General features: G+C 44.7%; 1 protein-coding gene across 5 annotated transcripts in view; it reads right to left on the bottom strand.

The window, feature by feature from the left end:
• FER1L6 (fer-1 like family member 6) overlaps positions 1–17,627 on the bottom strand; it is a 134,675-nt gene that overhangs the window by 82,023 nt on the left and 35,025 nt on the right. For all 5 annotated transcript variants that reach the window (XR_006885543.1, XM_046641657.1, XM_046641656.1 and 2 more), the window contains exons 9-13: positions 16,969–17,155; positions 15,776–15,968; positions 12,343–12,695; positions 7,094–7,202; positions 4,079–4,259 (exon numbers count right to left, since the gene is read on the bottom strand). Coding sequence is in view for 4 of the 5 variants with exons in the window: in XM_046641657.1 (XP_046497613.1) it covers positions 4,079–4,259; positions 7,094–7,202; positions 12,343–12,695; positions 15,776–15,968; positions 16,969–17,155 (1,023 nt within the window). In the remaining variant the exon portion in view is untranslated. The remainder of the gene's footprint in view (positions 1–4,078; positions 4,260–7,093; positions 7,203–12,342; positions 12,696–15,775; positions 15,969–16,968; positions 17,156–17,627) is intronic.

Consider the following 17,627-nt stretch of genomic DNA (forward strand, 5'->3'; position numbering starts at 1 on the left):
CATGAACAATAAATGACGAGCATTTATGTGGCTACAATGGAGACGTTACTAACAGCCACCACTATCAGACGGAGGGCAAAGCTTAGAAATGATCACCAGAGGGCAGGATTTATCAGGGAAGCCTTCTTCAAGGAGGAAAGTTTTAAACTGAGAGAGGAAAAAAGGGAGAAAAACTAACATTTTTCCCTTACTGTCTATATGCTCGGCACTGGGTAAGGATCAACCGAGATTACAGATGTGAATGCATTTCGCCAACTCAAGTTGCTAGAAAAATGCAAGAGGGTAATAATATAATTAATGAGGATGAAGCCATGTGCCTCAAACTAAACTTAAGCATTCATTCCATGGCTTGCCATCCATCCATCCTTCCATCTATCCAATATTTGTTGCCAGGCATTGGTGCAAATAATGTAGGTGACTCGTTTGGCTAAGAAAGGACAAGAGGGATGGCAAAGTAGCTAGAAGAGATGTGGAGCCAAAGGGAATGTTTGAGTGTGATAGGTGGATATGATTAAATGCTGATGAGAAAAAGATGGGTAACAGGAGGAGAAGAAGACAGAAAAGAAGGAACTAATTTGTCAATTTCGGTTCCCAAGGAGGAAAGGGGTGGATGCAAAGACAGGTAAGCTGGGAGAGGGGTAATAAAAAGGGGAAGTTCTTTGCCTAATGACAGCTGTATTCTTGACTAGGTTTTCCCCAAACCCTCTGTAATTTCCCCACAAACACCTGGAACTGTGTGAAGAATGTAGAAGGAAGGCCAAAGCAAAGTTCTTGGAATAGGCATGATGGGAGAGGTGGCCTTGATAAATGTGGACAGTGTTTGGAGTCACACTCCTACAGAGGCCAAGAGGCCAAAAGTGGGAGGGAGAAAGGGAGGGAGAGAGAGAGAGATAAGCTTTGTTTCCATTCCAAAAAACTAGAGAGGCCTGGCTTGGTGACATAGTGGTTAAGTCCGCACGCTCTGCTTTGGCAGCTGGGGGTTCACAGGTTCAGATCCCATGCACAGACCTAACACTGCTTGTCAAGCCATGCTGTGGTGGCATCCCACATAAAATAGAGGAAGACTGGCACAGATGTTAGCTCAGCGACAGTCTTCCTCACCAAAAAAAAAAAAAGCTAAAGAGAATTTTAGCCTGAAAGAATGTGTGGTTGTTCTTTTTAGCTCTCCAACCCAAATTTCTTCTGGAGATCATAAAATTAGCAAAGGTGCCCCATGGTCTGTTCTGCAGAAAATAAACCAGCAGGTTTCCATTCAGAAAAGAAGCCAATAAATTCTTGGCAGAAACTGAGGTTGTTATTACAGCAGGAGAACAAAAAAGTAAGATAAAAAAGGTTAGAAACCAAGCTGCTCTTTCTTTTATCTCTTTAAAAATTATTGCACTGAGAATCCTGCAACGAGATAAATTCCCATGCAGTGTTGTACTTTGTTCCAAGGTTTCTTAGCTTTGGATTATTTTGTGCTAATGATGTTCAAGGCCTTTGTCTCTTTGGCTCCCAGGGTCCTCCTAGTCTCACTGGGTCTGCATGGACCAGGATACTGTAGTTTCTCAGGCAAACTGCAGTGCAGATGGAGGACGGCAGATGGGAGGGCACTGCGTTGCCAGTGGAAAGAGGAGAATGCCAGTTTGAATGGCTGCCCTGATACATGACTAGCCTTGTGACTTTGGGCAAGGTTAGGCCTGAAATCAAATGATGCTCCGCCATTGGATGACTTGTGCTCCAATCTCATTCCTGAGCTCCAGCACGAGACATAAATTATATGTGAATGCTCAGCTTTGTAAAACAGGAAAGTCCAGAACAAACACAAGGTGGTATTTTAAGGCCCATGCTAAACCACCCCTTACAAGGTAGTATTTTAATGGAAGCAACAGACAAATAAATTGTGTGTGTGTGTGTGTGCACATGTATATGGACACTGTGCATGCATGTATATGTGTGTGCACACATGCATAGGCGTCTATTGTAGACATAGAATCTTCTTGAATTCAGCTGCTGCCACCCTGGCTTGCCACTATGTGGACAGAGCCTCCATATAGTGACTGAGGAATATACAGGAAGCCCCAAGCACCAGCAGGACTTATTTTGTTTTCCTTGAGCCAGCTGGCCAGCATTAATATGAGGTTCATCCGAGGATGCCTTGAAACCTCGCATCTCCTCCCAAATCCTTCCCATAGTACATTCCCTGATATCCCCACAAATAGTCAACAAGGGCACAGTTCATGAAGGTGAGGGATGTTGTCACTACCCGGTCGCAGTGAAAGGAGAGAGAGTACCTCTGAGTAGTCTCAGAAAAGTCTCCTGGAGCTGCAGATCCAGTTACAGGATCCACTTATCAATGTCTTCAGTTTTGAGAATGGACAGAGAAGCCGTTAAAGGATGGGGAAGTTTGGGGGTCTTTGGGTGCATGTAAAGGAGAATGGACAAACAGTATGACTGTCAGGGAGCCTAAAAAAGGCCCCTAAAAAGGTGGGCTGTGGGAGGGGGATGGTGGGCCATGGAAGGGAGAGGATTTAGAAAATAGAGGACACGCCCCAAAACAAGAAGACAAGCAGCTAAGATTATTTTCACTTACTCCTTCCTACTTTATCCCAAGCACTGTTCCAAGAAAGTGCCTGACTCCACCTTCTTAAAACAGAATTCTCATCATCCCCTAAGGCCTTCTCATCCTTTAGGATATCACCTTTTCTGTGCCCTTTCCCAATTCCTCACCTCCTCCCCAGGCAGCGTAAGTCACCCACCCGCTCTCTCAGCTCCATGGTACCCTGTGCCCAACCCAGTTACAGCAATTCCTTAACTCATTCAGAGACAGCCATGAGCATCTCCCATGCGCCAGGCACAGAGAGGAGCAGACACACAGGTGAGTCAGGACAGGCCCTGCCCTCGGAGTGCTCACAGTGTGATAGGAAGACAGACAAAAACATCTTAGTGCAGTGTGATTAGTGCTTGACGGAGGTGAGACTAGAAGTCCAAATCAGACTTGGGGTTCAGGCAAGGGAACTTGGCCTTCATCTTGAAGGGTAATGGGAGCTAGCAGTTCTGAGGAGGTGGCTTGTTGCCCGGCAGAGGGAAGAGCATGCTCAAAGGCCCAGAAGCAGCAAACAGCAGGATACACTTGGAGAACTGCCGGGTCGTTATGTGGCTGGAGGAAAGGTAGAGTTTGAGGAGTGACTGGAGATGATGGTAGAGAAGTAGACAGGGATTGAATTAACAAGCTATGGCCTCTGAAAATAATCCTGAAAGCCACAGGCAGCCAATTATGTCAATCAGGGAAGTAACTGGTTCAGATAGATAGTTCGGTGAATTTCTTGAAGAAGATCCAAGCCAGGTAGGATGTTTTTTAAATAATCCGGGCCAAAGATGTCAATGGTCAGAATCAAAGAAATGGCAATAGATATGAGAAATACTTGACAACTAGACCTGACCAGACTTCATCACTGATTGGATGGGGGTAGGAAGGAAAAAGAGAACAATTGACAACTTTCTGATTTGTGACTTGGAGTCATGCAGAGAATGGTGGCTCAGACCACAGAAAACCCTCACTATGTGTGGCTTCCCCTTCTCATAAATCCCTTGGCTGGTGCTTGACACCACTTTCTTAAAACAGAATTCTATAATTTTACTTCTCTTTGCATGTTGAAATTTTATATAGATTAAAGATCAATGAGAGTATATGAAGGTGCCCGAGCTCTTTTCTGAAATGGTCTTTTCTGGTGGCTGACAATCGTTTTTTGAGTTCTTCAGCTTGTGGCAAAAATAAGAGAAGAAATGATCTATTCAATGATCCCACCAAGTGGATTTGACATAATAGCACAGAGCTCAGATGAGTCTGATAACTGTTAATAGGGTTTGGGTTGAAATTTTAAATTCTGACCTTCCTACGTTGTTATGCTTCAAAGTTATAGCACAAAGGGGGCTTCAGATGTGCTAAGAATAATCACCATCATCGCTCTGCCCTTAAATGAATTACCTGGATGTGTCATTCGGAGAGTTGTTGACATGTCACTATGGATTTAGTAGAGTGGCTCTTACCGTGTCGTCCCTGCCCTCAGAACCCTGGCTCTCCCCTGCTGTCTCCTACCTGTTCCCTTCTGTCACGAGTGGCTTCTCTGGGTGAGTGGTGGAGGCCATAGGGATGGCAACATTGTGGGCCGCGTCCCCTTCATCTCCATGTAGCAGTGGAACGTTGTCTTCTTCAGCTGATTCAGCTGACTTCTTACTCCCCTGATGAGACCCTCCATCAGTCAAGTTCCCAAAATTACCTGTAGAGGCAGCAGCAAGGGAAGAGGGGTCAGGTGTCAACAAGCAGAATCAGGCTGCTTCACATAAGGGATCAAGTTCATGTGCTCCCAGGGCGGAGAAATAAGATGCCAGTATGAAGGTCGGAAGAGGGATGGTCAGAACAAAGAAATAAGATTGACAGTGATGATGAGCCATCATCTACATCCATCGTGCATTCTGTTTGGTAAAAACTACTTAAGTCACAAATTAAGTGGATTCCATCTCCATTTCCTTCCGCTCCGCTGAAGGAGAGCTTCCCAAACGTGAATCAAGACCATCTCTGACAGAATGCTCTTTCTTGGAACAGTTTTCCCAGCTGTATACCAGCTCAGGAAGATTGCTGGGAGTTATAACAACCCTACTATTAGCACCTATTATAATAGCTGATGAGGATTTTTAGGCTGCTTAATTTTAAAATGGCTTATGATAAGGATTTTTAGGCTGGTTAGTTTTAAAACTACAGATGAGATTCAGGCTCCAAGGAGTGGAATTTGCTTGTCCCTTTGTTGGGAAAGATTTAAATTTCTAAGGGAAACCTCTATCTGTGAAGACGCCTCCCTCTCTGTGCCGGGAAGAAGGGGGATGGCCTTATCTCTAGAAACTCTTAATGCCAGAAGCAAGAACTTAAGTTGGTTACTGTCTGGCAACCTCATGTAACTGAACTCCGCCCCACCCCCCCAAGTCCTCCTTTGTCTTTAGCTGAGGATAAAATTCAAGTGGTGACTTCTGCCATCCAGTTTGATTCTTATCTAAAATTTGTGGGACCACCAAATGGCCAGACCATACAGGCACTGATACCGTTTTAACTTTTTACATATTCTTTGTCTTGTAAAGAGATAACTCACATACCTATGCCTTAAATTTAGCCTTACTCTCCACCCAACTTGGCAGCAGAAGCAGCAGCTGAGGCAGCAGCAGAAGCGGCAGCAGCAACATGCCGGCAGCAGCTCTGACTGCCCATGGGTCCTGTCCCCATGCTATTCTGCTCTCTAAATAAAAGAGCACTACTGCCAGATCTTAAGAGTCTAAGAAATCTTTCTTTCGACTCCTCGGCTCACCGACCCAGCATCAATAGCTATCTTATGCATGGCACTTTGCATGCATTAACTCATCAAACCTTACAACAGCTCCATGAGGAGTTACCATTATTCCCATTTTATAGATAAAAAGACTGAGACCCAGAGAAGTTAAGTGAGCCTAGGGGTAATGGAACCAGGATTTGTAAGCCAAATTTGTCTGAATCCAAACTGTACTCTTAATCCTTTTTTCTAAGTATGAAAACAAATCTATTCCTTACATATTGACAAGAAGAGTGAACAAGGAATCATTCATTTCCTTCTGAGGTTCCGACCTCCACCAGAGCACCATCATCTCATGCAAGGCACTAATTCATTTATTCAGTGAATAGGTCCAAAGCCCATGCATGTGCCATACATTGTATTTGTTGACAAATAAAAATGGCAAGCAATAGGATATATTGGAGTATATGAGGAAGCCATTTGGTATAAACCTAATTCGGCTTGACTTTGTTTTTTTCCAAAAGGGCCTGACTGTGGCTATTGAGCACGCATTGTATATCTGCTTAGATATTTCCTATGGCCGGAACAAAGGCCCTTGAGATAAAGGTGCAACTTCACTCTCCCTCCCACATTGGCATTTCCTTAGGGATAAGCATCTTTCCTTAGGCTAGGAACTGATTGCTGCACTCACCTTTGACCACCCAGCTCACCTGTGACCACTCAGCTGGAGACAACAGACCTGCCACCCTGCTGTGTTCACTGAGACAGAAGACCTACCTGCTATTTCCATCAATTGCTGTGCCGACAGAGCAGTCTCGTGACTATTGTAAAAGGGACATTCCAATCCTATGAGAAACATCCTCTCTGGGGGTATATAACCACTCTGTGCACCCCATTTCTTTGGTGTCCTTTCTTCCTTCAGGAAGAAAGGCCCCGGGTTATAATCCTCATGATGAGGATTTTTAGGCTGGTTAATTTTAAAATTACAGATGAGAAGCAGACTCTGAGGTGTGGAATTTGCTCGTCCCTTTGTTGGGAAATATTTAAATTTCTAAGGGAAACCTCTATCTGTGAAGACGCCTCCCTCTCTGTGCCGGGAAGAAGGGGGATGGCCTTATCTCTAGAAACTCTTAATGCCAGAGGCAAGAACTTAAGTTGGTTACTGTCTGGCAACCTCATGTAACTGACCGCCGCCCCCCCCCCCCCCCCAAATCCTCCTTTGTCTTTAGCTGAGGATAAAATTCAAGCGGTGACTTCTGCCATTTACTCAATCCGGTTTGACTCTTATCTAAAGCTTGTGGGACCGCCAAATGGCCGGACCCTACAGGCACTGACACCATTTTAACTTTTTTACATATTCCTTTGTCTTGTAAAGAGACAACTCACATACCTATGCCTTAAATTTAGCCTTACTCTCCACCCAACTTTGCAGCAGAAGCGGCAGCAGCAACAGGAACAGGAACATGCCGGCAGCAGCTCTGCCTGCCCATGGGTCCTGTCCCCATGTCAGCAGCGGCAGCAGCAGCTCCCCATGCCAGCAGCATCTCTGACTGCCCGTGGGTCCTGTCCCCACGCAGCAGCTCTGACTGCCCATGGGTCCTGTCCCCATGCTATTCTATACTATTCTCTAAATAAAAGAGCCCTACTGCCAGATCTTAAGAGTCTAAGAAATCTTTCTTTCGACTCCTCGGCTCACGGATCCCGCATCACTCAGATTTAAGCTCAGAATAAACTCACCCAAATTTTCATTTATAGATTGGTTATGGATTATTTTTGTCGACATTGTCTACACTTACCAATAGAAACTTCAAAACTAATGGGTTTATCTCCAATCTTCCGGTCAATCATGGTAGCTTCGAAAAATGCTCCAAAGAGTAAAAATTCCTCATATTTTTCTGGTACAATCTATAGAAAGAAAAAAAAAAACATTAGACAAGGCTGGCTCTTTTTTTAATCATTGGGAAGCTGAATTAGTGATGCTAACCTGGTCCAGGGTAATTCCTAGGCATTTGAGTCTCAGTGTCAGCCTGAACTGGCACATCATTTCCCCACTAATCAGACAGGCAGGAACGAGGACCTTCAAACTACAAATCCGAATTCAGCCATTTATCTAGAATGATGTGGTCTCAGCCTCCTGAGCCACACCTCCTTATGATAAAATCTTCTTTTATTTTAAAGGCTAAGCTAGGTATGTGGATCTTTCTAAGGTGCTATTGGTGAAACCACGGCTTGGAATCACCTGCTGGTGAGCAGACGTTTAGAAAAAAGACAGACTCACAGGATGAAGCCCTTACATTTGAGCATAGTTTTATGCATCATACAGCGTGGTCACATACATTCTGTTTGTTCCTCTTAACAACCTTAACAGGTCAAAATTTGGATCGTTCCCATTTTACAGATGAGGAAACTAAACCTAAGGTTGAGGTTAGTAACTTTCCCAGTATTCTGACCACAGAACCTGTGTTCTTTGAACTTCGACATGTGTTAACCCAACGCCTTGGTGCTAACTCAAAGACAGACTTTACTTCCTGAAATAACACAAGCCCAGACAAAAGCGGGTGCAGGGTTGGGCATTTGCATCAGCATCAGCCAATTAAGTGTGTCCAGGATGGGCTATAAGTGGTTGCTTCTGCGAGGGGTGCACAGGTCCCAGAATCACAACTGCTTTTACATTGAAAAGGGCCTTAGAGCTCATCTGCTCTAACCACCACCTTTTATCCAAATAAACTAAAGCTCAGAGAGACTAAGGGGCTTCCCAAGATCACATAGCAAGTTAAAGTCAGTCAAGATTTGAAGCCTGGTCTCCACCGAGGCTGCCTTCTCAAGGAGCCTGCATTCTGGAAGATGGGACTGTGACAGGTCACAAGACAGGAGCCATCTCAAGATAACACACAACTATTTGCAAATGAATCCTATTGACATGGAACAGGCTGATGGTTCAGGGAGCAGATACAGCTGGGACACCGTGACACAGCATCACGTTTCTGAGCGAAGAGGCTGAATGAGCCGGAACCATGCAGTCTGAGCTTCCTGGTTTTACAGTTGGATTCATTAAACTCCATGGAAAAAGAAATAAGGTTCTTCTAAGGAAATAAAGCAGTTGTGGCTTCAGAGGTTAAGAGCCCATTCAATCAAGAGCCCTGACCCTTGTCCCTCAGAAAGCCAATGGGTCCCCAAAAGGTGACCCTTCCTTCAAACAGGAGCCTGCTGTGCATCAGCAGGAAATGTTTCTATTGACCAGAAAGTGTCAGACAGGGTGGGGGCCAAGTGCTGGATCTTAGTCACAGAGCACACACCCCTCCCACCTGCTGCCCCTGTATCCCCTGCCTATAAACCAGCCACTTATCTCCCTTCCTGAGGCCGAGTTTACTCTCTGGGAGGAGATTAAAAATCACTTGGAGACCTGGAGGGAATGTAGGCTACGTAACCTGGAAGAGGGACAGCAGGCTCCATAGCCAGACAAACATTTCTTCAAATCCCAGCCCTGCTTCTTCCTAGCTGGTTGACTTCAGGCAAGTCATGTCCACTCTGGGCATCATTTTCCTTGTCTGTGAAATAGACATCATAGTAGGGCCTACAGTGGGGAGAAATGAGATCATCCGTGTGGAGGACCTGGTATAAAGCCTACACATATAAATGCCACAAATGGTAGTCAGGATGAGGATCTCAACAGATTAGAATTCATGTCTCAATCCTACCCATCCTTCAAGGTACAACTCAACTGCTTCTTCCTTCTGGAAGCATACCTTGATTCCCTGAGCTGGAAAAAGGTTGATGGTAATGTTTACTTAGCTCTTGTTACATGTCAGATGTGGTTTAAAGAATTTTACCCACATTATCTCATGTAATTCTCACAACTCCCCTGGGAGGGAGATATTTTGATTCTACTCATTTAAAGATGAGGACACTGCAGTCCTGTGAAAGATTAAGATAACTGTCCAAAGTTACAAAGCACGATGAATATTTATTGAGGGCTTACTATGTGCCTTCCAGGCTCTGCTCTAAGCACCTTGCGTGTATTAACTCATTAAACCTTCACTATGAGCCTACAAAGCAGAGGTTATTATTGGAAATAAGCATAAGGAGCTTAAGTCACTTGGCCAAAGATTCAGATAGTGGCACTGTTTCTCTAGAGGCAAGGCAGTAACCATTACACCACACTGCCACATCTTAAATCTGGCTGTCTTCCTGGAGAGCCCAACATTTTAGTCGTTATACTTCACTCACTCTAGGAAATAATAGCACTTTATCTGTACCTCTTTATTGCACTTATCACTTTCTACTTTCTGTACATTTATTTTGCATGCCTTACCTCCCCTTCTAACCATAAATTCCATGGAGTCTGACTCTTTTTATTCCTACCAATGTTTAGGATGATGTTTAAACAGGAAGCTACTCAACAAGTGTTCACAGAATTTAGAAATGAACATATCTATTGGATTAGTGATGCTCTGTGAAAGTTTGGCATAGGGAAGATAAGCTTTGATGGTGGTGATGAAAGGCCAACATCATGGGATCTCATTTGTCCAGATAGGCAATGAGATCGTGGCTGCAGCAAGACAGATTGGAGCTTGAAAACCCTGGAGAGCTAAAAAGAGGAAGATGCTGCAAGAAGGGATATCACCGTGTTGGTGAGGGCGAGCTCTGAGCTATTGAGGCTCTGAGGAAGGTAGAAGCCCAGTGTGGTGGTTTTAAAATATGTCCATAAATTCTTGGAAAAATCCTCTCCTCAAAAGGTGAAGCCTAATTCCCCTCCCTTTCAGTGTGGACTGGACTTAGTGACTCATTTCTAACAATTACAACATGACACAAATGTCAGTGTGTGACTTCCATGGGTTTGGTCATAAAAGACATTGCAGTTTCCGCCTTACTCTCTCTTGGATCACCCACTCTGGGCGAAGCCAGCTGCCATGCGGACACTCAAGCAGCCTATGGAATGGTCCATGTAGTGAGGAACTGAGGCCTCATGCCAACACCCAACAAGGAACCAAGTCCTTCTGCCAACCGCCAGCGAGTGAGTAAGATGTGAGCGCACCATCTTGGAAGTGGATCCTCTAGTTCCGGTCAAGCTTTCAGATGAGACTGCAGTCCTGCCAACATCTTGATTGAAACCTCATGAGAGATTCTGAGCCAGAACCACTGAGCCAAGTTATTCCCAAATTCCTCACCCACAGACAAAATAAATATTTGTTGTCTTAAGCTGCTAAATTTGGGGGTAATTTGTTACATAGCAATAGATAACTAATAAACCCAGCAAGAAACTGACATGTTTCTTGAACTTCTTGTTTGTTCGGGAAAAACAAGAAGCCAAAATGAAGAGAAGAGAGAGGTGAAATAAAGGTTTGAATGATACTGAATTTTCCCCCTCTCTTCTACCTTCTACACAATAGCCAAGATGGCCCCTGGCCTTGTAGGAAAATGTACACTCTACTCCACATGTTCCCAGTCACCCTTTCTTTCTGCTATGATCTATTTTTTCAGACGGCCTCAGAAAAAATATCTTGAAGACATTGACTTGGGTTAAGAAAATCTTTACTAGCCCCTTTCTACTTGGCAATCCCTGTTTAGAGAAGAATGCCCAGTATCAACAGCAGGAAAGATTGTCACAAGGACAGATACAAGGCACATAGGCCTAGGTGGCTACCAAGCTACCCACGATTTCTGGCAAAGTCCAAAAAATGTTAAGTTTCCAAAGCTGGCATATATTCTGAAGAAACACACATAAATGTAATCACGTCAAGGTGATGTCAGTTCTAACCACAACAAACTGACAGTACGCATTTCCAGAGAATATTCTCCAATATATAAGTTCAGAGGGGGAGCCGGGGGCATCCATAAAAAACCCAAAGTAAGTCACAAACAACAGGGTGGAGAGTTCTGAATAGCTGCCCATGGCGGTGGGAGCAAACCACAGTAACGTTGGTAAAAACAACAAGAGCAAATGGATTGCCTGCTTACCACATCTGTGCTAAGAACCCTGCTGACCATTTTACAGGCATCCCCTCACTTATCCCCATGAGATGCCTATGACAGAGGGACTATGACTACCCCATTCTGTTGATGAGTAAACTGAAATACTGAGACGAGTTAGTACTAGAGACATGAATAGAATCAACCCCCAAGATTTGCAAACCTGTGTTCCAACCTCTCCCCCACACTGTTTCTTAAGATTTATTAGATCCAAGAAGTAAAATTAAGTGGCTCTTCCAAGGCTAAGGTGACCTTCATGCTACAACCCTTCAGTCTAGTCTCCCCTAGGAATAGACAGCTCTGGGAAACCAGCCATCACCTCTCTTCCGCACCCGAAATGATTGGTTGACCAGAGAAATACACTCCTAGGGACAGAATCATTCAAGCTGAGAGCTGAAATCCACCCACCCCTGCTACTAACAAAACATAAAGTTCTTTTGTTGCTTAACTACAAAGTACTATTGCTAAACTAAACAGTTGAGAGGATATTCACTGTTTGAATTCAACTTGGGGCCCCAGATCTCTTTCCCATAATACAGAACCAGGCTGGAAAAGTGCTAATATGCTTTATGTTGAGTAATAAGCAAAGATAAGCATTCCCTTGAATTGTGATTTCCCCATAGGTTTGGGGCAGGAGAACAGGTTTCTCAATTTCTTGTATCCCAGCTGGTCACCCACCCTTCCTCCTCTTCATCCCTCATCCCACGTTATCTCATATCTCAAGCATATTCTAAGCTAACAAAGCTAAACAAAATTAGGCCACAGATGTGGTTCCGTCCACCACCTCACCACCCACTCCCACTAGCTTCCCCAGAGCACTTTTATTTCTCTTTTACTCTGGTTTCCATGGGAATCCATGTTTGGAGGGGTGCTGAAGGAATTTATCACGAGCAGATTGCCGTGATGTGTGCAGGAAGAGGCAGAGGATCAGCCCTGCATACAGGGCTGAGCCGAGACACACTTTGCAGGGGGGTGAGACCTGTGTGGGCCTTCAGAAGGTTTGGGAGCCTGTGGCAGGTTCTGTCTCTGCTCCGGGCTCACCTCACAGGAGCAGTGGAGCAGTGCTCAGACCTACCTCCGGGGGTACATCGAAAGGTTCCACCTCGACCTCTGTTGAGTTGGTCTTGTCCGAAGCCTGCTGGGGTTTTCCATCATCGGTTTTGTCATCCTTGTCTTTACTTGAACCTTTGGAAGATTTGGAATCTTTGTCCTTCGAAGACAACTTTAGTCCCTTGAGTGCTTTGGAAAATTTAGACTCCTGTGCCCCTCCCGAGAGGATTTCCACAGCAATTTCTACCAAGATTCTGCCCCGGAATGACACGCCTTCTCCGAAGCCTTCGTTCAATTCCTGGTAGTCGTCCATCAGGCTGTGGTTCCTGGGTGAGCCGTACAGGTTAATCCAGGCAGGTCCGAAGGTAGGTAGAAAGCCTAGAAAGATCCCAAGCTTTAGTTGCCTGGTTATGTTTACAAGCTGATTATTTTTTTGCTTTATGAAAGTTGTGCATATTCATTTAGAAGTGTAGAAAATGCAGAAAAGATAAGAGAAAATATTTATGAGATATCCTGTCACCAAAAGACAGCCATGATTACCATTTTGCTATATTTCTTTCTAGTCTTTCTTCCATGCATATGTTTATACTCATTCACTCATTGTGATAATACTATGAATGCTGATGTGCATGCTCACCTGTTCACTCATTCGTGAAATGTTTATTGACTCCTAACATGTGCCAAGCACCATGCTAGACACTCAGCGCAGAGCCCAGTGGAGAAGAAAGCAGATACAAACATTAAACAAATAAATATTTACATTCTAAATGCTATGAAGGAGATACACCTTCTGCTGCAAGAACAAATAACAGGCTGATGTGGCATGGAAAGGAGTTAGGCAGAGAGAGCAGAGAGAAGAAAGAGTTCTGGGCAGAGGGAACAGCATACAGCAGTTGGAAAGGAGCTAGCAGATAGAAGGAACTGAAAGAGAAAGCCCGTGTGGCTGGAATCCAGAGAGTGAGCTATGTGAGAAAAGTTTGGAGAGGTGGGTGGGTCTTGGGGCCTTGACAAGAATTTTGGTCTTTATCCTAGAAATCACAGGAATATTTTACAGAGATTTAAGCAAAGATACAACATAATCAGATGTGTGGGGTTTTTTTTTTTTCCTGACTGAGCAAGATTGGCCCTGAGCTAGCATCTGTGCCAGTCTTCCTCTATTTTACGTGGGTCACCGCCACAGCATAGCTGACACACAGTATAGGTCTGCACCCAGGATCCAAACCCGCAAACTTGGGCTGCTGAAGCAGAGCATGCCAATCTTAACCACTACACCACGGGGCCGGCCCCCCAGATGTGTGTTTTAAGATCACTCTGGCTGCTATGTGAAGGATTATAAGAATGGATGTGGACAAAGTTGTTCAAGGACCACTTCGTCATCAGAACTGAAGACAGCAGTGGCTTGGACTAGGGTGGTGGTAGCGGAGATTGAGAGAAGTAAGTATTCTGAGATATGTTCTAAACGTAGAACTGAAAAGACCTGATGATTTTAGTTTACAATTAGCACAGATATTTTCCTTTCTTAATACGTAGCATCTGGGAAAACACAGTGTCTGTGCAAACATGATTTGGCAATAGAATGTTTCATTTTGACAGGCAGTACAGGACCGCAGTCCTGAAGCTTGGCTGCCTAAGCTCAAATCTCAACTCTCAGCTTGACGTTTTCAAGCTATGGGACCTAGGGCGAGTTAACTTTCCTCTGCTTCAGTTTCCTCATCTGTAAAATGGAGATGCTAATAGTACCTATCTCACCTATCAGGATCAATAGAGATAATATCTATTAAGTGCTTCACACATGCCTTAGGGAGTGCTCAAGAATATCTGCCATTACTCAATAAATACACGTATCATAATTTGCTTAATTCCCCCATTGTTGACAAATAGATGTTTCCTTATATTGCACTATCAATAGTTTTATGCCTAAATGTTTCCTCCTCCACTTCCCCTCCCCTCCCCAGACTAAATTCTATTTCTCCTCTGAGTAAATTTTTTTTTACTAACAAGTTTTTGGTTTTATTTTGTTTTGCTGAGGAAGATTAGCCCTGAGCTAACATCTGTGCAATCTTCCTCCACTTTATATGCGGGTCGGCGCCACAGCATGGCTGATGAATAGGCCTGTGCCTGGGATCCAAACCCGTGTACCTGGGCCACTGAAGTGGAGCACGCCGAACTTAACTACTATGCCACGAGGCCAGCCCCTCCTTTGAGTAAATTGTAAGAAGTAGAGATATTGTGTTAAAAGGGTAGAAAGAGGGGCTGGCCCTGTGGCCAAGTGGTTAGATTTGCACACTCCACTTCGGCGGCCTGGGGTTTCGCCGGTTCAAATCCTGGGCGTGGACATGGCACTGCTCATTGAGCCATGCTGAGGCGGCATCCCACATGCCACAACTAAAGATACACAACTATGTACTGGGGAGCTTTGGGGAGAAAAAGGAAAAAGTAAAATTTTTAACAAAAAACCAGGGGTAGAAAGAATTTGGGGCCCCTGATGTCTACTTTTTTGAACACTGTCATACATCTCTTGAACGTCATCAAGATGTTCCTGAAAAGTTGTGGGTAAAACATGTTTACATCTAGTTAAGAAATCCTGTGGATGGGTGGATGTGCTTTCTGCATAAAGCAATTGCGTGCCAAACCCTTCCAACACAGGAAGAATCGAACGTTAGATCTTTAATGAGGCCTCTCTATGGTGTCACTCTGTGAGGGCATAAAAATGTGTACAGCTTGTTCTCTGCTTAAGCCACGCCTTCAAGGTATATGTGTATATGTATAAATACACACACAGAGACACACACACGTATATACACAAATATATACATCAATTAACACAAATTTGCAGCGCAGAGAAAGATTGCCTTGGGATTAAAGAGAGGGAGGGTTTATTGGGATATTTAGAGAATTACCACCTGCTAACCCAGGTTTTGCAAATAAAGAGCATCATACTGGGTGGAGGCTCTTTCAACCTTCTCAGTGGATTAGCTGGGGCTCTCTGTTCCCTCCCCGGCTCTCTGAGCGCACAGTCAGAAGCACCTTCCTGCCATACTCATGTTCTCGTGCTCCCACGAGTGAGTTGGGGGCACAGCGTTTTTGGACTATTTAAACATGTAATAACCATTCTTAGCATGCGAACCATACAAAAATGTGTGGCAGGTCCTATGTGGCCCATGGACTATAATTTGCCAACCTCTGAGCTAATCTAAACTACGGTTTTCAATTAAGAGACCTAAAGCCCAGGAAGAGGGAGTGACTGCCTCAAGGACACACAGCAATGTTTGTGGAAGACCTGGGACCAGGACCGAGCCTCCTGGAGTCCAGAGCTTTGCTCCCGCCACTGCCCTGACCACAGACCACACAGAACATGGAAGGTGCCTAACACATTGCCTGCTCCGACCCTCTTGTTTTAAAGATGAGAGCTCTAAATCAATCATTTCAAGACCCTATTTCCAAGCCAGAGGCTGTACCTTTATCTCCATCCTGTTCGTTGGAGATTTTCTTCAGGTCAATGAAATGGGTTGCCAGCGCTACATCATTCATGCTGCCTTCATCCCACACCTGGATTTTCACCCTCCGACACAACGGAGGGAACATTTCCTTGAAGACCACCTGTTCGTGCCACACAGGATTGGCACAGTTCTTCTGCACAGTGGTTCGTCCCTAAAACACAGCCAGAGGATATGAGCCATGCAAGGAAATGAAAGAGGCCTTTGACCAACCAAAGAAAACTCTTCAAACCAGCTGGAAATATAAAGCAAGTTGCTAAAAATAATGAACCTTCTTACACCCAACACTCATGAAAATCAGCTATACCCAGCAAACATTACTGATGACCTACTCTGTGCCGGACATCAGGAACAAATGTGAGTAAGTCACGAGTCCTGCCCACAGGAAGTTCTCATCGGCATACTGGCTTTGGAGTGAAACAACCACCCGTTACAGGCAGGAACTGTTCCATGCATCTCCAGAAACGCAGCAGATACAGTTAGACCCTGAGTTCATGTTTCATAAAAGTAGGACCTTGTGTAAATCACTTCCCCAGGCGGGACCTCAGTTTCCTTGTCATGAAATGGAGGTGTCATCCAATATGACCACCAAGGTGGTCCAAGTCAAAAACACCTCAACGCTCACCCTGCCCATGGGAGGGGTCAGGGTAGGCATATATTTTAAGTGCAGAGACAACAATGTGTCAGCTGGAGCTTCAAAGTCCAGCCAACCAAGATTAAGCTCTGACCACGTGTCCAGGCCCTGGTACTTCCAGTGGCTCCAGTAGGGAACAGAGATGTCCAGACTTACATAGGACCAGGACTACCTGGGGAAACTGTGGAGAAGATTGGGAGGGAGATGGTAATTCTGCAGGGTCTGGGGACTGGGAAACAGGCCAGGGAAGTGGCCAGAGGTGAGGAAGGAAACCTGTCTGCCTGGCTCCTAAATCATGGATCCCCCCCAAAGCTCCTCTCCGTGATCTCCAATGGAGAGTGAGTGGGTGATCCTCCCCTATTTTCTTATCACATGATCCAGGGGCTTTCGTGACAAGCTTTCTCTCTCAAGGCACTTCCTAATCTTGGCTTTAACTTAATTTCATTGGACTGAAAATACCCTGGATAAAGATCAGGGGTCTGGCCTAGACCTGCCAGTGTTGCTGATAATGGTTCCTTACCGTTTGCCCAGCAAAGGAGACCTCCACGAAGGGATCCACAAGGTCCTTACCGTCACCCACAAATGCTTTGGTGACGTTCGCCATGATGCTGGAGTTCATCTTGGGTAACCCTTCTGCTTTGTAGAGTCTCACATAGAATCTGGCCCAGGGTCTCTCTGATGGAAAGCCTTGAGGGATCAAAAGGTTCCTTGGGGTTTGAGTGGGGAAACAAAAACAAAAAATGAGAAGGCTCTCTCACTTGAAAGAATAGAGAGAAAAGGTAGAAACAATTTAGAGGCAGAAAGAAGGATCCTGATATAAGAGAAAAATCTGAAAAAGATTAGGATTCGTCGCTAAAATGAGCTTTGTTCCTAATGTTAAGGACAGCAAAAGGTATGAATAGAGTGAATGCCAACTCATTCAGGTGCTGGAATTATAGGAAAAACACTGTCTCTCACTCTGCACCTTTAGAGAGGTGCATTGTCTTCCCTTTTCACAACCCAGTGGTTGAAATTATAATTCCTTCAAAGAAAAATCAGCTAAATTCAGATAAATCAGATAAGCTCAGGAACGGCTTATCTATTATGGCTTATTACAGGAAGACAGGCTGTTCTTGTCCTAGAAGCTGACTTCCCAAAGGATAGTCATGCCTTTGATAAGAAACATCTTGGTGCCTCCAA

Source organism: Equus quagga, chromosome 16 (genome assembly GCF_021613505.1).
Source record: "Equus quagga isolate Etosha38 chromosome 16, UCLA_HA_Equagga_1.0, whole genome shotgun sequence".
Taxonomy (NCBI): domain Eukaryota; kingdom Metazoa; phylum Chordata; class Mammalia; order Perissodactyla; family Equidae; genus Equus; species Equus quagga.